We start from the raw sequence: 19,857 nt of genomic DNA on the forward strand, positions 1-19,857 counted from the left end.
AAACACTATAAATAAGTTAGAAAATTTATCTACATCTGTATAATTACCAGTAAAAAGAAGGTGAATATTTGTGCCTTGGTCAGCAACTTTAATTATTTATCTTTTAAATGAACAAAAATCCAACATTACCTCACCACAGAAGACTGAAGTTTCCTAATGAGAAATAAAGTAGTGAATAGATGAAAAGCACTACAGCTCAGTCAACTCATAGATAACCTTGAAAAACACATTTCTGTGTGTGTTCAATGCAGCAGACAATCATCATTTTGAGATATTCATCTCCTCTGGGCAGCAGATAACAGCCCAAGTACTGCAGAAGGTCTCCAGGCCTTTTGTCTCCTGGGGATGGACACATCACTTCTTTACTGAGGCAGAAAGGGTCCCAAAGCCAATTGCCTTTGCTAAGATATTTTTCTCTGCTAGCATATGATCAAGGAAAGCTTAAAGATTGCAGAACAAGCCTAGAGGTGATTTTACTACAAATTAATTGCCCAGAAAGTTGTAAGGAAATCTACATTTCTTCACAACTATTAAAACAGTCAGCCAGTGTGATGCAGCAGTTTGCCTACAGGATTTGTTTAAACCAAACTGGTCTTTCAATTACTACACATGTGCCAGTAAAAAAAACCCAGCAAGCAAACAAAACCAGGCAAAACAAAACAAAAACCATAATCAAAACAAAATGGTAATATTTTGTGTCTCATGTTCATAATGTAATTTTGTGAATGGATAAATTTGTGCATCATCTGAAAAGGGACTGAAAGTCCTTTGACATTTGATTTTTTTTCTCCTAGCCAGAAAGTTCTATATTATTAATAGGTCTTATTAAACTAACAGGAGCAAGCAGACAATTTCACTTTGCAAAGAACAGAGAGGTAAAATCTGACCTTTCTACTCTTTGAAAAACAGTAATTTATTCATATTGTCTGAAGATCACTGTTTTCCTGATAACAATAGGGAGGGCATGTTTTGCATTTCTTATGTATTCTAAACACCTGATAGCTTAAACAATGAAGAATATAATTCAGGATTCTTAATGAAGAAATGTAAATTGGCAGAAAATGCAGGACAAACCCTGAGTAGATATACATTATAAATGTATTCTATAAATTATCACAACTGTGTGTTCTTATCAAAAATAGCTTTCACATGAAACAGGTATTCAGAAAAATAACCAGCATATGGTTCACTGCTTTCATTTGAATTTGACAGGTAAAATGCCTCAGCGTGTATTAACCTAATTTAAAATATTTGAAGAAGGAATAATAAGAGAGAGGTTTTTTTTAGCCTAAATTTCATTTCGATTAAACTGAAAATATTATTCATAGTCTCTGCTGTCTGAAATTTGCTTTGCTGATGATGTGTACATAGCACTGAGTGTATTTTAAATATACACAGGGAAAGGGGAGGGAAGAGGTTGTCTGTCTCCAGAGCAACATACCCTGCTAACATGCCCGGCACTGTCGTAGCTGCAGCTCCCAGGCCAGTGGTCCGTCTGTCCCATGGAGCCAGCACCAGACTGAAGGTTAAAGTCAGGTCAGACAGAGCTTTAAATGAGGACAGGGCTGCTGTGTACATCCAGCCTGTGAACACAGCTATCAGAAGAAAAGGCAGCACCACTGCAGTACCCAATTTAGAGAAAACAGGAAGATCTAATCCAATAAATATTGGCAGAAATGGTACCTTTTTTAGTTTGCTTTGACAGTTATTATTTTTCAATTAATTATACCAATTTAGTTGTGGATATTAATAATTAGTCATAGTTTCTTTTCTTTCTTTTTATTTAGAGTCCCTAGAGGTGTTTCCAGAATTTGTGGACAAATATTGTCTTGGTGGCTAACATTTACAATACTTAGATCATTCTTGCTCCAGGAAGCTTTTTGTTATTCATTATTACAATGTACAACCACAAAATAAATCACCATTAAAGAGCTCTGTAGGCAACCTTCAGATCATTTTGACTCAACTTCATTTTAAACAGATTTTTGAAACATAATCTTAAACTATGAGGCTGTCATGATATTTTTGACATACATTTGACAAACAGTCCTTCTTTCCTTCTTTAAGCCTATTACACATCCACTGCATATCACAAATTCACACCTTCCTAATCCAGTACCTTATCATATAGTCATAATAATTTGAAGGACAATCGCTTTAGTTAATCCCAGCCCAGTCCTTCTCATGAATCTGTCCCCTTCAGCAATGGTTGTAAATCACAGAAGTTTGAATTCAGTTTTGCTATTTAATTTTTAATGTCCTACTACTTCTAGGAGGGTAAGTGAAAAAAATTAAAACATGTAGCATCAACAAATGGTGTTTTATTCATTGATTGAAATAAAACACTATCTGCTACCATAACATCAAGAAAGGCATTTTTAAAAGTTAATTTTAACTCTCACTTTAGTATAACAACTTGGTCTTTAACGTGTTGGTTTACACAGAAGACAAGAAATAAGGTAACACTGAGCTACTCAGAGGTTGCTCCCATCCTCCTCTCACTCCAATTGACAGACATGGCATTTCTGAGGACTTCAGGATGACAGATATGGTGACTGAAGTAAAAAACATCTAAGCTTTCAATTCTAATTTAAAATAGCACTTTCTGAGATACTTTCTATCCTGCTGAATGACAAATAGCTGATGGTGTCAAACACATGAACAGACAGACACTAAGGGAAATACACTTACTGAGCATTTAGCACTGGCTGATCTTCCACAAAACAAGCCGAATTAGCTGTAAATAGGATCGCATACCAGCCTTTTTTGGGGGTGGGGATCTAAGGGTGTGCAATGGGTGTGTGCAGGAAGATTTGCAATTAAAATTAAAAATTATCTACAGACAAAACTAGTTTTTAGAAAATCCCAACATCTATTGCAATAAAATAATCATAGTACTATGGAAAGCAAATATGTAGTGTATTTGCTTTCCTCATTTCACAGAGAGCATGACCACCTTAATTTGTTAGATATATCATTTTACATGATTAATTTCATACACCTAATGGACATTTGTGCATTCAAAGACATGATAATTCAAGGAAGATTAATGACTTCCCCAAAGCATACCCAGTCTGGAGTGCATTTTAATTATCATGAAATTACCAAACAATAACTTGAGTTGCTCTCTGCTGTCATTGTAAAGCAATGTTTTGGAAACAAGATGTTTAGTATTTGGAAAAGATGTGCCGGAGGAAACATGCACATATCTGTCAGTATGAAAAACCAGAGTGCAATTCATGTCTTTATAGAAGGACAGGAAGTTCAGATATCCAACTTTTATCTACTTTTAGGCCTTAAACATCTCTCTGCGTCTTAACACATGTACTAGCTTAGCAGAATTCTTTTTAAAGAGCTTTCAAAAATTCAAAATTTCAAAAGACATGGGTTGTCACATGAATATTTTCAATTAGAATGTGTCCACTATTGAATTTCTCTGGATCCCAGCTTTAAGAGAGCTTGGCACTTTTTTCCGCTTTTAAACCTTCCATGCACTCTTGAAAAGTGCAAGCTACTGAGGATGACAAGAGGATAAATTTATATTAAAGGAATATATTTAGGGTAAGAATATAGAAATTTACTCCTTTTTTCTTTCTTTTTTTTTTTTTCTTTTTGCAAGCATTAGGATTACATGATTCAAGTACATGATTAGCATTACATGATTCAAGTATAAAAGATTCATCAAATAGTAAAATGGATATTAAAAAAGATAACCAGAAAGCATTAAGTCAGGTGAAGGCTTATTATATTCTGTCAGTTCACATTTCTATCAACCCCTGAATTCCTGAGTTTTAGTTCTGTGAAAAATTTGTGTTTTCAGTTTCTCTACATAACCATAAAAGAAAAATAAGCAAAACCTCAATTCTAACTTGTTAATTTTCTTCTCCTTTCTCTTTTGCATAATGAGCCAAGAAGACCTTTAGCAAAAATCCTCTATATAATTTTTCAGGAACTATGGTTTCAGCTTAGAGAAATGTTTTGCAAAAAGACCACAGCTGAAAAGAAAGGCACAGAAAATATGAATGACATTACTTTTCTTTAAAAATATACAGCCGGAGATAACACAGGGTTCCAACAATTTTTAAAATTACACTCTCTTAACCATTCTCAAATACATTGCAAAGCAAGAATTTATGAACTCAATTATCATGGGATTAAAGTAATAAAACTATTATTAAGTTAATTTTTCCTCAGAAATGTACAACTGTGTAGTACAGCAGTAACACACTGTGAATCATTTGGTGTTAAATAATGCTTCATACTTCCTGCAGAGTAAAACTAGTCTTTATTGGAACATGAATGAGGGAGATTGTTCATAAACCAAGACTATAAAAACTGTTCTCTCAGTGTGAAGTAATTTAATGTACTTTCCAAGAAGCTTCCTGGATATCTGAGTCCACTGCACATCAAACCACATGATTTAGACATGTCTGGATTCATCTCCATGAAGAGACTGATCATACAACTTAAAAAACATAAAAGAAACATCAAAAAGGATTTTATGTTGAGGATAAATAGCATGCAAATAATCACTAGAGCTTAAACTGCATTTTCAAATGAAGGTGTCTAAACTGGATCACAAAGATCAATATCTAGGAACTGAACTGATGTGCCCTAATTTGCTGAAATGTTTCCTCTGAGATCTGCCCCAAAACTCATAGTTCAAGTCTTCTAAAATACAGAGGATCTTTCTTTGTAGTCCTGCATCGCCAAGCTTCTTTGTTTGAAACCAGCTGGTTTTCAAGTGTTCACTTATCATCCAAAGCAGTGAATAACTATACTTCCCTGGACATGGCAAGCACAGAAAATCCTAAACAGTTTAATTTTTTGGTGGTGTTATCTGCTCTCCTCCATCCCATGTTTGTTCTTGTTTTTATCCACTCTGCTGACATTATCAGGTCCTTAACAAACCATGCTGTGATTAACGACTTAGTTCTAAGCCCTCCTTAAAAATGTGCCCGCATTGCAATGCTATTGGGCACGGCTGACCTATCTGTACAGCACAAACACTCATGCTTAGTCATGCTGTTGCATGCAAATGTTATCTCATTTGCCACCTCCTCAACACTTACTGGAGAACCCAATCAGTTCTGCTTTTTATTCACGTGGGCATTGCACCGAATCTCCTCCCTCTCCCTCTCATCAGAGATCCCGGATTGGGATGCCATGCAGAGTGCAGAAAGTATGAGCTGCCATAAATATTGACCTGCTGCTCCTTGTTCCTCCTCAGCAGCAGAGAACTCGAGTAAGATTGCTGCTCCCTGTGTTGCCAGCCTTTCTCTGGCCACTTCTGAAGTGGTACAAAGAGAAACAGCCCTGAACGGTAAAGCCTTTAGGCAGAAAATCTAATTTTAAAAATAATAACCAATAGAATTGTTGCAACTACTGTACCTTGTTATACAAATAACACAAAATTGCACCATTTAATAAAATTCATAAGAGCAAGAATTTGCTACTCAGGATTTTATTAATTATAATAGTTCAGATACTTCTATTCAAGCATTTGTCTATGAGATACAAGTTTAACCTGGCATGGATAAAAGAGATCTGAATAAAAGCTTTTAATGACATTATTTTCAGCAATTTAGTCTCCATTCAGAAAAAAGCTAGAAGCACAAATTCATGGTAATATATGGGTACACAATGAAGCTTCCATTTATTAGTAATACACAGAAGTTCTCTGCTTCCATAAAAACAGCCTACACTTTTGTGTTGGTTGCTATATTTGGAATGCTGCTTTGTGCACAGTATTCTGGGGAAGTAAAGTGATGGGCATATGTAAATCTCTGTTATACATTAGATGCTCTGTATTTACTACAGTGCATTAGACTTCAACTGAGAAAAACCAGTAGAAAAGTTACAGTTTTCTGATCTACCCAAGGATCAGGGGCTGAATCCATCTCCAAAATGATTATTGCAAGTTAACTGATTTGGCTCCATTTAGTGACTTCAGCAATGAGGACGAAAGACTGACCAGAGAGAGAAAGAATTGAAGTAATAAAAGGCATATACTTATTATTGAAATATAACAGATATATATATATAACAGGTATAACAGAGAAAAATGTGTTTGCAGAGCATCATTATTGAAATATAACAAGAAAAACCCTATATACAACATTAAACTAAGAAAAAATATTTCAAATTATTTATAATTTATTCTAAAATTTTAAATTAAAATTATTTCTACTTCTTATGTATGGAAAAATCAAATCCATAGGAAAATGCCACACTTTAATAACAAAAAAACACCTCATGCTGAAATTAAAAATGCATTTTTTATTACAAATTTGTTGTATTAAAAAACTATTCACATGAGTAAGAGACTGAGAAATAAGCCCTGTATTTGAAATATTTCAAATAACCACCTAAGGTAATTTTTTTGATTTTCAGCCTATGAAATATGGCAAATTCTTCTACCTGCACTTAGTTCACCATAAATTTAAATCTAAAATTATTTCCCATACATATTTCATTGCATATATGTATAAATGCATCCTATGTACTACATATCTCATAAAGGAGTGCATACTTCTCTATACATATATACATATGAGTTCAAATACATTCTTCATAACAAACAAAGAAGAAACTGCAAGGTTTGTCTTAAGAAGAATAGGTAATATGAAGCATTTGTAACTGCAGATTGTGTATAAAAGTACAAAATAATGTACTCACCATGCTACAGTCAAAATCTGTAATTTATTTTAAAACAGATTTTTATTGTAACATGAGATTAAACCACCTGCTTTCTCAACAAGAAAATATATGCTATTCCTAGTAAAAAACAAGGAGTCTTGGATGCTGACTAATGCAAGCACCTTTCTATCTAGATCCAGAGTGACTTTTTGGTTTAAAACATCTCAACAGTTTGAAGCTATTATCACTCACCATGTTCAAGTGTCAAACCTGGGTTTTGACAATGAGATTAAGAGATACACATCTTGATGTCTGTCTCTCAATACTCATCATATGGCCTCACCACTTTAGCACTGGATGCTACTTTTTCAATCTACTCATTCTCACAACAACCCGTGAGTTAACCATTTTTACCATTTTCTAGATTTTCTAATTTTAAAAAGGAAAGAAATCACAGTGAGAGTTCCTGAATGTCAATCCTGCTGTCTATTTATTTGTGATTCTTTTAATTATATAATTGATGTTGCTGCCAAATGGCACCTGTCTGACAGGGAAATAATAAAGAAACTTATAAACAATTCAAAATACAGAAGAAATATAGTGTGATGTCGATTGCAGATTAGCTAATAGTCTCAGGATATTAACCACAAGTATTCTTATAGAAAGGAACTAGCAGTAAGTATGTCAATGTAAAGTGTACCACTGCTTTACCACTTGTAGAAAGTGATACTTTCCCCAGGAGTGTTATTTCACATCAAGTGAGATATTCTCAATGGAAGAAATTCAGATAATTTCTTCATAAATATAACTTTGCAAGACAAATGTTAACGCACACACTGCCTTAGCTCAAACTTCATCATGATGTATAAAACCCAGAATACTCTCTTTAATGAGAAACAAAGAAATCTAAAATATTTACAATACAAGAAGGTTACAGATCAAACTGCTAGAACACAGGTTAAACATTATGATGACATTTTTCAGATATATCTAGGCTGAAATTAGCCCCTCTGTCACTACGACCATCTGAAGAATCACAGCTTAGTAAGGAGGTCCCATTAGATCACACAGAAATACAAAGTTTGGTTTTGAGCAGGGAATGCTACATTTCCTCTCCTTGCTCAGGAGTACATGCTCAAATGTAGATTGACATACGACATATAGAAATCTAATTCTCTGAAACACTCAGGTGTAATTATTTTCCTAACTTTTGTGCTTTATATTAAAAAAAAAAAATTGAGGTCCTCCTTACCTTGCTACTTATAATTTGGTTGTTGACCACTAAGCAAACCTTTCTGCCCTTTCTTCTTAACTATATTTTCTCAAATTTCTCTAATTCCACTCTGCCACTTCAAATCCAGAAGTTTTAGCTGCAAGGAACAAGCCTCCTTAGGGAGCATCAAAAAACTCCATTTTGGTTTGACTCATTTCGGTGATCACTATCCTTCCTTCTAATTTATGAAAGCTGTTTAAAGCCCTGTTGTCTAAACAAGGATTTGTTTCATGTAATGTAACTTATCCTTTCTTGAGTGATTAGTGGAAGACTGAAAGTGTTCTCAAAATAAGGGTAGATATCTATCAAGAAATAGTCAAGATCTCTTCATATATATGTATTCAAAAATTGGTCAAATGCACATATGGAATCTATCAATCTGCTTACAAGCAAGTATAAAATAATCAATCTGAACTGTAACTGAAATAATCAATCTGAAACCTTTTAATATGAAAATATATATTATTTGGCAGTAGCATAATTTAGAGACATTGACCAGTAATACCTTTTTTAAAAAGAAACATTAAAATTACCTATTTGTACTGATGTCAGACCTTCCATGTTGTAATTGTTTTTTTGAGATACCTTATCTGTTAAAATTTACTTACTGTTAAAATTTGGTACACAAAGGCTTCATTTTAAATTTTTCCTCTTTCTTCATGAAATGTACACAAATGCATACACATGCAGTCAAACTACTATTGGCCTATCTCTAAAAGTTCACCAACTAGACTTTGGAAGGACATTTTTTTACTTCTATAAACAGAATGGTCTCATTTGTGCTTCTTCATACTGCTTTAGTAACATGAAGCAGATATACAGATAAGACTGCAAAATGAGCTTTATGGCTGCTTTTGCAGTTTTTCCCCAAGGTAATTCTGTAAGTATTTTTATTATGAGCTAAAATGCATAGTAGGCAATAAAACTGTAGCATAATATCTCCAATTTATGCTATTATTTTTGCATTAAATGGAACAGATTCAGTTGCTTTGTCAATGTCAATGTTTCAAATAGATCTACACATAATCAGATACATATATCCCTACAAAATCACCAAGTATTTCACATATCTCATTAATATAAATGGCCAAAGAATTCTCATCAAAAATGGAGCAAATAATTTAAGATTCAAAAGACTAAAAATGACTGCATTATTTCCAATCAGTAATTATCATGGATTTTTTTTTTTCATTCAGTCATTCTGACATATTGTTATTAAATCTTGTTCTATAGAATTTTAGGCAATGATTATTCATGTCTGCAAATATCTTATTCCAACAGCAAGGCCTCCTAGATTCTCAGCACCACAGTACATTGGGGAGTAGGCAATGCTTTTCTCTCCACACCTATACTCAGATGAACAAGTGTAGTCATTTTTCAGAAGCATATTTTGTCATACCAAATTTTTGTCATCTTAAAATGAATTATTTTATCCAGAGCTACAGTTTAAAAGCAGCCTGGGCACAGAGCAGTGGCAGAATGCACAGGGAAAATGCTCAATCCAGCATTCTGTAGGGGGTTCCTGGTATCCATATTCAGAGATGCAAGGTATCAAATATATGTTACCAACCCTTTTTTTTTTTTGGTGACTGTATTTATATTCTGTGAGAAAACACTTCCTTTCCTTTCAAAATACATGGATTTTGGCCAGAAACAGCCAAGAAATATCTTGATAAATAAGCTCCTTCAAATGAATACTCAGAATTATAGAAACTTCAAATGATGCTCAAAATAAACTCTACCTTTGCAAAGATGAATACAAGAGGAAATTCTCTACCTGCACATAGTCAATCTAAAATGACCATTAGTATGAATATTTTCTTGAAAAAAAAAAAATCAAGACTACAAAGCAGAAGATATAATGATTGCAGGGAAGGGTTCTCCCCAAACAGTGTGGCCAAAAGGAGCCCTACCCAAGTTAGAAGGCAAATATCCTGTATGATCCTGAACCAGAGAGGATCTGTAAACTCCCACATGAAGAGATAGGACATATGTCATCCTTACAGAAACATTCCTGCTAATATTTATAACAGCTCTTACATATTTCTCACCATTTCTCACACAACATCTAGATTTTTAATTCAGACTGATGTGGATCTAAAGTGACCTACTCCACAAGGATTTAGTTGATCTGGATGTTAAAATTCCCTGAGGATGTCCATGGAAAGCAGTTGATGAAAAGATCTTCATAAACCAACAGGTCCTTCCTCAAAACTTTTACATAAATTGTCCCATTTTATCCCTAAAATTGTCCCATTTTATTCCTGATAAAAACTTGATTTCTCTAATTTTGACATGAAAGAATGATTTTTGTTGTTCTTTACCAAGCACATTACTTCACACTTTTATGTAATTTGTGCATCATATGATTAAGTCCAGGTAGAAAAACTGCTAAACTGAAAGGAAAGCAAAACAAAGTAAAAATTTCACTTTCAATATAATAACATTAAGGCTAATCAAAACATAGTTTTCCAAACATAACCATCCTCCCACACCTGGAGAAGTCTACTCTTTGAGGTTAGGTGAAGAGTAAATAGAACATCATCTACTACCCTGAGACTGGGTATTAAAATGGTCCCAAGTTTCAGTAAGTTTCACAGCCTGTCTTGCATCCAACATAAGCATAGAGAAACTTATCTATATAAACCAGCATATTGAAATTCACACCTCAGTTTTTACATCTATTTGGATCCAGGTTGGATTTAAAGCAGCAACTGAATGCAGTTGCACATCTAGATTTCTGAAGTAACTCTTTTCCGCTGTGCAATCTATTGATACTTCTACAGACTGACTCTCCTTTAGAGACCTTGAATCCAGAATTTCTGTCAAGGTTTACAAGAAGGGTTGGGTTACTCAGAATAAAGTAGTTCTTTCAATTCTGCATGGTCTGGAGATGAAAAAAAGACAAGTAGGAGGTGGTCATTTCACCACGTGTTAACTGAACATCTTTCTGAGAACAGGTGTTATAAACTGCTGCTGAGAAAAGGGAATGGGGCAGGTACTGGTGCATGGCATATTTTTGCCTTTCTGTTTATTGTGGAATTATGCTATACTGCACCCTGTTTGGCTGAGAGAAATAATACAGGGGAGGAAGCAGCATAGGAGATGCTGTTGGGAGCTGGACTTGTAACACAGCTTCCAGTGGATGGAGAGGACATTCCAATTAGAATAATTCATGTCAGACACATGCAGAGAAGGAGAACATTCCCATGCTTTTTGGTGTCTTTTCCTTAGAAAATATGATGCAATAGAGAATTTCTCAGCAGCATGTCTTTCCCCATATCATAAGAGTGAGAGTCACACTGCACTTGAGACAATATCTTAAACCTTACTGGCTTTGCTAAGCTGTGAGGGTAACTGACAACATGTTAACACAGAGAGTTGCAGACAGACCAAACATCTTCTCTGTGCTTTTAAGTATCTGAACTATGAAAGAGGCCACATTTTAGAAGTTTGTGTGACAGAACAGATAAGGTCGCTAACATGACTTTTGGACTGGAGGTGACTTCTGTCAATCCAGATTAGATTAGATAGAAAAAACGGACCTTTCTTTACCTGCACAGAGCAGATATATCCTAAGGCAGAAAACTACCTCTATTAAAAACTATCTCTATTTACCCCCTGAATCAGTTTCTAATTTGCAGCTAAAGCAATAAATTACTTACTCACAAAGCTGACTTTGCAGCCAAATATGTTCATTGATAACAGTAAGTGAACTGGTCTTTTCTTTGCATCACAGTAGGAGAAACGAAGGATAAAATATTTTAACCTACCCTTGATAGCCTATTGAGTCTAAAGACATATAGACACCAGTGAGTCCTACTAACCAAAAGGCATGGAGTTCATAGGACGTTCACATACAAAACATGACATTTGTATCTGAGAAAGCACTTGAAAGATAACAACAAGCTCTGGAGACTGTTAGAGATTAATGAATAAGAAAGGAATAAGGGTGTCTAAAATAGATTGCAACAATGGCTGATTCTATTCACAAGTAAAAGAAAAACATTTCTGTAAGAAATGTTATTAATTCAAGATACAATCAGTGCATGATGTAGGAAAAGGAATAGAGTGTGTCCTCTCAAAGACTTTGATTTATGCAGTTCCCTGATTTTTAAAAAGTTTCCCACACTTTTAGAAAATCTCTCTGCATAGCTACTACTTGACAGCTGTTCTGCACACAGAAATGCAAAGTGAATCCTTCATTTTGCCTTCTCTCCCCTCCAAGTTTCTGGTGGATGAATCCCTTCTAAGCCTGGCCCTGGTTTGATCCATTGCTTCAGTTTGATCTCCCTCCTCTCCTCCCCTTCCAGCTTGAGTAACAAACAAAAATCTTTGGAGTGAAGATGCCCAGCAGAAAAAGCTCCAGGCAAGGAAGTTGGAGGGAAGATAATGGTCAGTGTCAAACCACTCTCAAAGTAATGGAAGGAGAGGGAAAGGGGAGTTTCAATCTCTCCTTGTAAAAGTTGTATTGATTCAATTTTGTCCTTTTAACTGAAAAAGCTGGCTGCCTCCAGTGAAACCAGCTTTATCTTCATTCTGCTCTGTTTTCTACTTATTGGAAAGTAGAGAATGGATGAATCAGAATAATATAGTCTCTAGTTTGGACACAGGATAAAATCAGGTTTCTCTCTGTCCTGCCAATTGTTGAACACTGTAATGATACAGGTTAGGCTCGATAATGTCAAAGGTCTTTTCCAACCTAGTTAATACTATGATTCAGTTTATTCGGTAAAACTAAGCAGATTGACTGTTTTCTCATGGAGATGAGGACAAGTCAGGCTCTTCTTCACCATAACTGCACTAAAATCAGTGTAGTTGTAGCAAGTTAGCAACTAAGGATTTGTCCTTTATCTGTCTTCTCTGCCCTGTAATAGTGAACATCAGGCATGCTGTTATTTCTTTCAGTGATATTTGCAGTATAAATCAATGTATCAGGGATGTTAAGACAATGATGTTAAGGAATCAGCCTAATTATGGGAAGAGATTTGTTTCAGTATATGACCCATGACCTGTCTGCATGTGGTAGATGGGGAGGACTCATTGCTTATTTTTGTGTCCAGATCAATGCTGGCAGTTTCAATGTGCTCCTCCTTGGATATGAACAGAAAATCTTTCCTTGCATTCAGTAGGTGAACAAAAAAATCACTAGTTCTGAATACACTATAAAAAATATTCCTTAACCATTTGGGGCAGAATTCTTGTTTAATGTAGTGGTTTCCCAAACATGGAAAAGTTGATTAGCACCTATCAGCCCCAGTGGAACTGGAAATCCCTCAAGTCACCAGAGTTACTCACACTGCAATTACAAATAAATCAACTATACCTTACGAAGTTTAATCTTTTAACATTTAGGGATTGGTTTATGTTGCTAGGTACTTTTGAGAGAAATTATTATCATGTGAGGAAATGCCATGACACTAATGGTGGGTGCATTAGAAAAAAAAGGTGTGCTTCAATTGAGAGATCATCTTGAACTTATTATTATTATTAAAATCAGTGTAATTTGTACCAGGAGGATTTTTTAAAGTGATTTAATAGAGTTGATATGTAATCACATAAAACCCTTTCCTACAAACTTAATGGCAATACCAATGAGAAATCAGGAGAAAGCTCTAACTCTACATATGCTAAAAAAAGTAATATTGTATTTCAAACTTTTTTCCTTATTTGTTACCATATGTAATAAAGCTGAAGTTAATCCATAACCACAATGTTTTTTTTTTACATGTCACAAATGTTACACATCCAAGTATTAAAAAACTCAAAAGTGAGCACTGCTATGAGGGGTAAACTACCCATTGTTTAGAATTCAGAAAGTAATTCTATAACCAATATGTTATATCTTAACAAAGCAAATATATATTCTCACCACGTACAGTTTGAAAGATGATTCATTTCACTAGTTCAGTAACTATATAAGTGCTAAAGATTTCAAATTTTATCAGCACTCTGAACAATTTTATGAGATGATTATGTGAATCTACATCCATCAAAGACCCTATTCTATGATGAAAAGTTAATGTTTCGGAGAACTGGAGTGCTCCCTTTGGCTGTGTGATTCTGATTGAAAGCAGTTACCCAGCAAAAAGGATTGGTTTGGACTGACATGAGCAAACATAATGACAAAAGCAAGTATTTTTTGAGCATGGGCTTCAATAACTGAGTAAATATTTTGTGGAAAACTTGAAAAGTTGACATCAAAAAAAAATCAATTATAACTGTTCTGAAATAGCTTATTTCTATAAAATGTGAAGAAACCCTCATTTTTTATAGAAATAAAACTCGTAAAAATTAATGTGAAGCCCTCTTTGGAAGTAGATGAAATGATATGACCCATAAAGAAGAGAGCAGACAAGGTTTTGAGCAAGCAACAGGAATTTTAAAACATATATTAATGATGTATGTTTTAAATACACACATTTAATGTTGGCATGTATGCCTGTTTTTAAAAGATGTACAGTGGCATGTATGCCTGTTTTTAAAAGATGTACAGCAGGCTTGATCCTAAAGCTCATCCTGTAATAATAGTGTATTGCATTTATCTGTGAAACACTTTTAAAACACAGATACTTATACAGAAGAAAACTCTAATTGCATCATAAATCAGAAGAGCAAAGCATTTTTTAAACATAAACTGAACTAAAATCTATCAAGTTCAGTAGCACTGAGCAGCTTTCAAAAGCAACTGACAGGTGTTTTGTTCACTATTTTAATCTTTTTTTAATGAACATCCTCTCACAGTTGTAAATTCATTGTAAAATAAAAATATTGTGCTAGCACCTACTTCTGTTTTCAATAACAAAGCAAAAGCAACAGAAGCAAACCAGGGTTTTTAGTCTGTTACTTTCACTTTTTTCATTTCACAGCTCTTACAGCTGATGCTCTCTATTTTAACAGATCAGACACCAAACCTACAAACAGCACAAACTGAGTAACCACTTTACCTTCTGAAAAATCAATCAGTCCCAGCAAATGAAGCAGCTTCAGAGATGCAAATATAATCACAACAATACCCACTGTTTGCAGTCCCTCCGACTCCCACTCGAGAGTCAACATTCTTCCAACAGGCAAATCATTCCAGTCTTCACACCGGTTTGCAATCAGAGGGAAATTAGAGGATTTTTACCAAGAGTTTGCTTTGAAGAAATTTGCAGTAGTGAAAAGCAGCACTACACCAAGCAGTGGCAGCTCAGCAGCCACGCTAGCTGAGATAAAATATTAGCTAAAGCCCAGCATCTCATGCTGCTCCGAGCATTTGCTTTCATCAGTAGCGAGTCCTCCTAGAAGGCTGAGGGGGACCGCGAAGCTCTGGGGATGACATTGTATCCGTGGAGCTGCTGGGGGAACATCTGTGTCGAGCAGGGACTTGGCTGTGTCAGTGCCAAGAAGAAAAGCTCTCTGGAAACTTGCACAGGGAGCACACTCGGTGCTCCAGCGCTGCAATCCTGCCCAGCTCCACAGCCCTTCCCCAGCTCCTCTCAGCACCGTTTTTGTCAAGTTTGAGCAGTGACAGTTTGCTAAAGACACACATCTGTTTTCACCTGCTAAATGCTGCGTGTCAGAAAAACACCGCCCTCTGCATTAGAAAGAACAATGATCAGAGAAACGCTGCCCCTTCCTCTTCTGAAGCATCACCAGAGTCTAATTAAATCTTCACTGAAAGTGAGAATAGAAATTAAAGAAATACACATTAGCATGATCAGTGCCGCCAGCTAGCAAAATATTGCGCTGTCAAGGAGACATAGACATGCACTGCCCAAACTCCTGATCCATGGCCGGGAGGAACATATTCTTTATTGAGTAAGAAACAAAACAGTGCTTTTCTGCCTCAGCACTAAAAGTGCTGAACCCCAAACTCTGATATGAATTAATGGGTATTAAGCATTTTCCTGGGAAGATCTTACCCAGGCTACACATCAGGGGAAAAGAATCCCAGCTGATTTATTAGATAGTTTGTATAAAACTAATAAACACAATTAGTTGTATAAAACTAATTGTGTTTATTAATGTGACTACCAAAAGGATACCCAGTGTGAAGAATATGCTCTGAAGAATATTTTTACAGCACATGTATAACCAACACAAGGGTTTTTCCTAAGTTCTTACCCTTGTGCACATCCTAAAAATTTAAATAAATCCTGTCCATTTCTATACAAAGCACAACAATAAAGCGAAGGGAAGCCTTAGAAAAAAATATTTTAGATATTTTTATAATTAAAATATATGTTCTAGCACTAAGAAAAACACATAAATTATGTCCAGTATTAACTACTCTGGTTGCTAAAATCTTTTGACTAGAAAAAGTTTTGCTATCAAGAAGTTCAGGTATTTCTATTTTTGTTCAAAAAGCCATTATAATTTTAAATTAGTGTAGCAAGTTGTAACATTAACAATGCATTGTTTATGGGCTACTATGTAGAGAAAGAAAATGTAATATATAATTTATTATCAGTTTTTTCTGCTTTTCTTTAAGGGCTGTACACATTGAAGGACAGAACTCTAGAATCTATATATTTTTATTCATTAAAAAATGCATGTGTGTGCTTCAGTTAATTTTAGGTTATATCTAGTCAATATATATGCAAGAATATTCTTTCATTTTACACTTCTGGGTATTTCATACTAGAATGTTGTGAGTTCTGTATTATTTATATATGCTCTCAGTCTGAGTGTCAGTTCACTTTCCCATTAACCTGTAAAGATGAAACAGTGTCATAAGAAGAATGCACAGTAAAAATAAATCAAACCAAATACACTATCCCACATTTGCACCTTCCAAATATGTCATTATTTTACCTCATATTCCGTATTAATGATTCAATACATTTTCCTGTAAAGTTCTTCTCCTCTTAAAAGAAAAGTAACATTTTGTTTCCCCCCACAGAATTCTTAAGTACTCCATATAATCTCCTTTTAAGGCCCTGACATGTCAATCTTGACCTCATTCTCATCTCTGGCTTCTATTTTTTACTTGAGGCTATTCCTACTTAGGTTTTTCTTTTTCTCAAATTTGTGTTCTTTTTCTTCAATTACAAAGCATGAACAAATGTTTACAATATTGCAGAAACAATAATCCTAATATAATGCCACACTCACAGTACAGCCGTGAAAGACACCTTATTTATCTCTAATAAATGGTTTTAGGGAAATTATTAAAATGGCGAAATCAGTCAGTCAACATTCTCCTTTCAAGCGGTAGGTTCAGGCTGCCTTGTGCTCTTGAGCTGCCCACTTCAGGAACAGAGGCCCTTCTGCTCTACCGCTGAAGGTGCCAACCCACTGACAAGTGAAAGCCACCCAGCAAGAAGTGGCCCCAAAGACAGCCAAGATTTTGTTTTCTGCTTTCACACAAGAAGAAAGGCCTGGACCTCTTAAAGAAGACGAAAGGGAGAAAAGTTATGAATTTGATGAGTTTTAGGAGCCAATTCTACCTACACAGAAAATGAGTTACAGAAGAATGTTTAAATTAAAAAAAAAAAAAAAAAAGCTGAGAACATCCACTTGAGTTAATGTAACTGATTACTGACTTCAGAGAATACCTCCTTAAAAAAAGAAATAGACTTTTCCTGTTGTTTCTCATGATAGTTCTCCAAGTTTGGGGAACCATACACTGAATTCATGAGTCTCCAAGCCTTAACCCTAGAAAGTAAAGCAGCAAGGTTAAGAACAATGTAGAAAGGAGAAGGAAGTGATACATGAAATCTTTCCTTCAATATGGCATGCAACAGATTAAAACATCAATATTACTTGGAGATGTGAATTCTTCTGGAAGAAGTTCAATTAAAAAATTCTATGCCACAAAACATTTGAACATTTAATCAATCTTGAATAAGGAGATAAGAACAAGCTGTTATATGTACAGCAACTCTTTGCATGCTAACCCTTCTAAATTCAAACTCCATTGGAAATTCTCTCACACACTTCTTATTTTTTTCAATAATTTGAAAACAAATATTTGTCTGACACATTCTTATGTGGTGCCTGTATTGACTGTACAAACAAATTTTGAAAGTTGTTGAAAGAAGAATTTTTCCATAAGATATCCCTCCTGGATACAAAATGAAAGATCATTTTTTACATAAAATTGAAAAAAAAAAAATGAAACCAGGGGATGGCATCTTATAATATCCAAGCACTGCTCTGGCTTGTTCTCTTTCCCTAAATCCAGCTTTCATTTTTGACTTTGCAAGTCATTCTGGTGGTGATTGAGCAATACATTTAAGCTTGGAGAAACTTCCTTGTGATTCTTCACTAGGTTGCACAGAGGGAAAAATAAAAGTACTAGAATTTGTTATGACGTTATCCCATCTAAACATTGCACTTTCCACTGTCCTTAAATTATTCTCCATTCAGATTTGAAGCAGACAAGGAAGGAGATGCAGTGGGGTAGCCCTGTATGTTAGAGTCCTGATCATCTAGAGTGCAATGATGGTGACAACCGGGTGGAGTGTTTATGGGTGAGAATCAGGGGAAAGGCCAGGAGGGCAGATACCATGGTGGGAGCCTGCTACAGACCACCCTATGAGGATGAAGAGGCACACTGAATGTTCTGTAAGCAGCTGGGAGAAGTATGATTGCTAGCCCTTGCTCTCATGGAGGACCTTAACTTGCCAAATGTCTCCTGGAAATCCAACACAGCAGCAAGCCGACAGCCTGGACGGCTCTTGGTGTGTGGCAGATAACTGCCTGCCACAGCTGGTGAGGAAGCTGATGAGGGGAGAGGTCCCACTGAACCTGCTGAGTAATGGGGTGCTTGTAGTCCATCTCAGGGGCAGCAATTGTGAAATAGAAATTCTCATAAAACAATTTCAAAAATTGTGAAATCGTGAAATTATCAGAAAACTCTGGAGGGACCTCAGCAGAAAGGCCATGTTGGACTTCTGGACAGACACTGGCTTGATAAGGTTGAAAAAATCCTGTTGGAGGCAGTCCTAAAGGGTGAAGGAGTGCAGGGAGGCTGGAAGTGCCCTAAGGAAGCAATATGACAGTCACAGGAGTAGGCTGCTCCCTATGTGCTAAAAGATGAGCTGAGGGGAAGACAATTGGCCTGGTTGAGCAGAGAGCTTCAGCTGGAACTCAGGACCTCTGCATAAAAACAAGTACAAATTTCTCTCTCCTAAGTAAATATTCAAGAGGCACCTGTGCTAAAGTGCTGTAGGAGATATACATTACCTGGAAGCACAAACCCCAAGTGAGTTTTGAGCTGGAAACAGTAGATATGTCTATACTAGTGGCATCTACAAGAATGATCTACTTCTGGAGTCCCAACATTTTTCCACAAACAATACCAACTAATTACTGGCTACTCTAACCATTTTAAATAGAATCATTTGTGAGATGCAAATAACATAAAAAGGACACCTTAAATAAGACAGTGTGTTATGCACTAAGTACATTTTGTAACTGACTGCTGTATCCTTGTAGAATACAATCAATTTTCCCTAAGAAAAAAACCACTCAGAAACACTCAGAAATATTATTTGTAAAGCTAAGCAATAGGAAATTAAATTTCATTAATTTCAAAGTTGGCTAAGAACAGAGAAAGTCTGCCATTTAAAGACACACAATTCTATCTAATTTAACACAGCAAAAGAAGTAGCAAATGCTTAAGAATAACAACAGGATGCTAAGAATTGAACAACTAAGGGATAAAACAATTTTAAATACTAGAAATATGTAAATAATACCTAAATAAGAATTCAATTACTAGCATATAAGGATATAAAATTTCCCTGCAACTTAATATGGTTACCTACTCCTTTCAAAATTATCTGGTATTATCACATTCCTTTTATACTAATCCAGTCAGTTTTGGATCATATCTGTCATTGTAATTAGCACAGTAAGATGACATGTATTTTCTTTTAATTCCCTTAATTCTCTTCCTCAATTCTCTTCAATAACTTTTTTTTCCATGTTTAGAAGAAATTTTTACTAGAAAT

The 19,857-nt window shown here is 35.3% G+C and overlaps 1 protein-coding gene and 1 long non-coding RNA gene across 9 annotated transcripts in view; both read right to left on the reverse strand.

Annotated features, from left to right (window-relative positions):
• The window catches only part of LOC121469866 (uncharacterized), a 39,273-nt gene extending 24,420 nt beyond the window's left edge, over nt 1-14,853 (reverse strand). Inside the window, exon 1 of the long non-coding RNA XR_005980151.2 lies at nt 5-14,853. This is a non-coding gene — a long non-coding RNA (uncharacterized lncRNA). The remainder of the gene's footprint in view (nt 1-4) is intronic.
• The window catches only part of KCNIP4 (potassium voltage-gated channel interacting protein 4), a 382,078-nt gene that overhangs the window by 77,545 nt on the left and 284,676 nt on the right, over nt 1-19,857 (reverse strand). Inside the window, exon 1 of one of the 8 annotated variants that reach the window (XM_030270834.4) lies at nt 14,860-15,375. The exons of 6 other annotated variants lie outside the window; for them this stretch is intronic. In XM_030270834.4, the coding sequence (XP_030126694.1) occupies nt 14,860-14,971 (112 nt within the window). In that variant the 5' untranslated portion in view covers nt 14,972-15,375. Of the gene's footprint in view, nt 1-14,859; nt 15,376-19,857 lie in introns of those variants that run through there. One more of the 8 variants, XM_030270839.4, reaches the window with a different exon arrangement.

Source organism: Taeniopygia guttata, chromosome 4 (genome assembly GCF_048771995.1).
Source record: "Taeniopygia guttata chromosome 4, bTaeGut7.mat, whole genome shotgun sequence".
NCBI lineage: Eukaryota > Metazoa > Chordata > Aves > Passeriformes > Estrildidae > Taeniopygia > Taeniopygia guttata.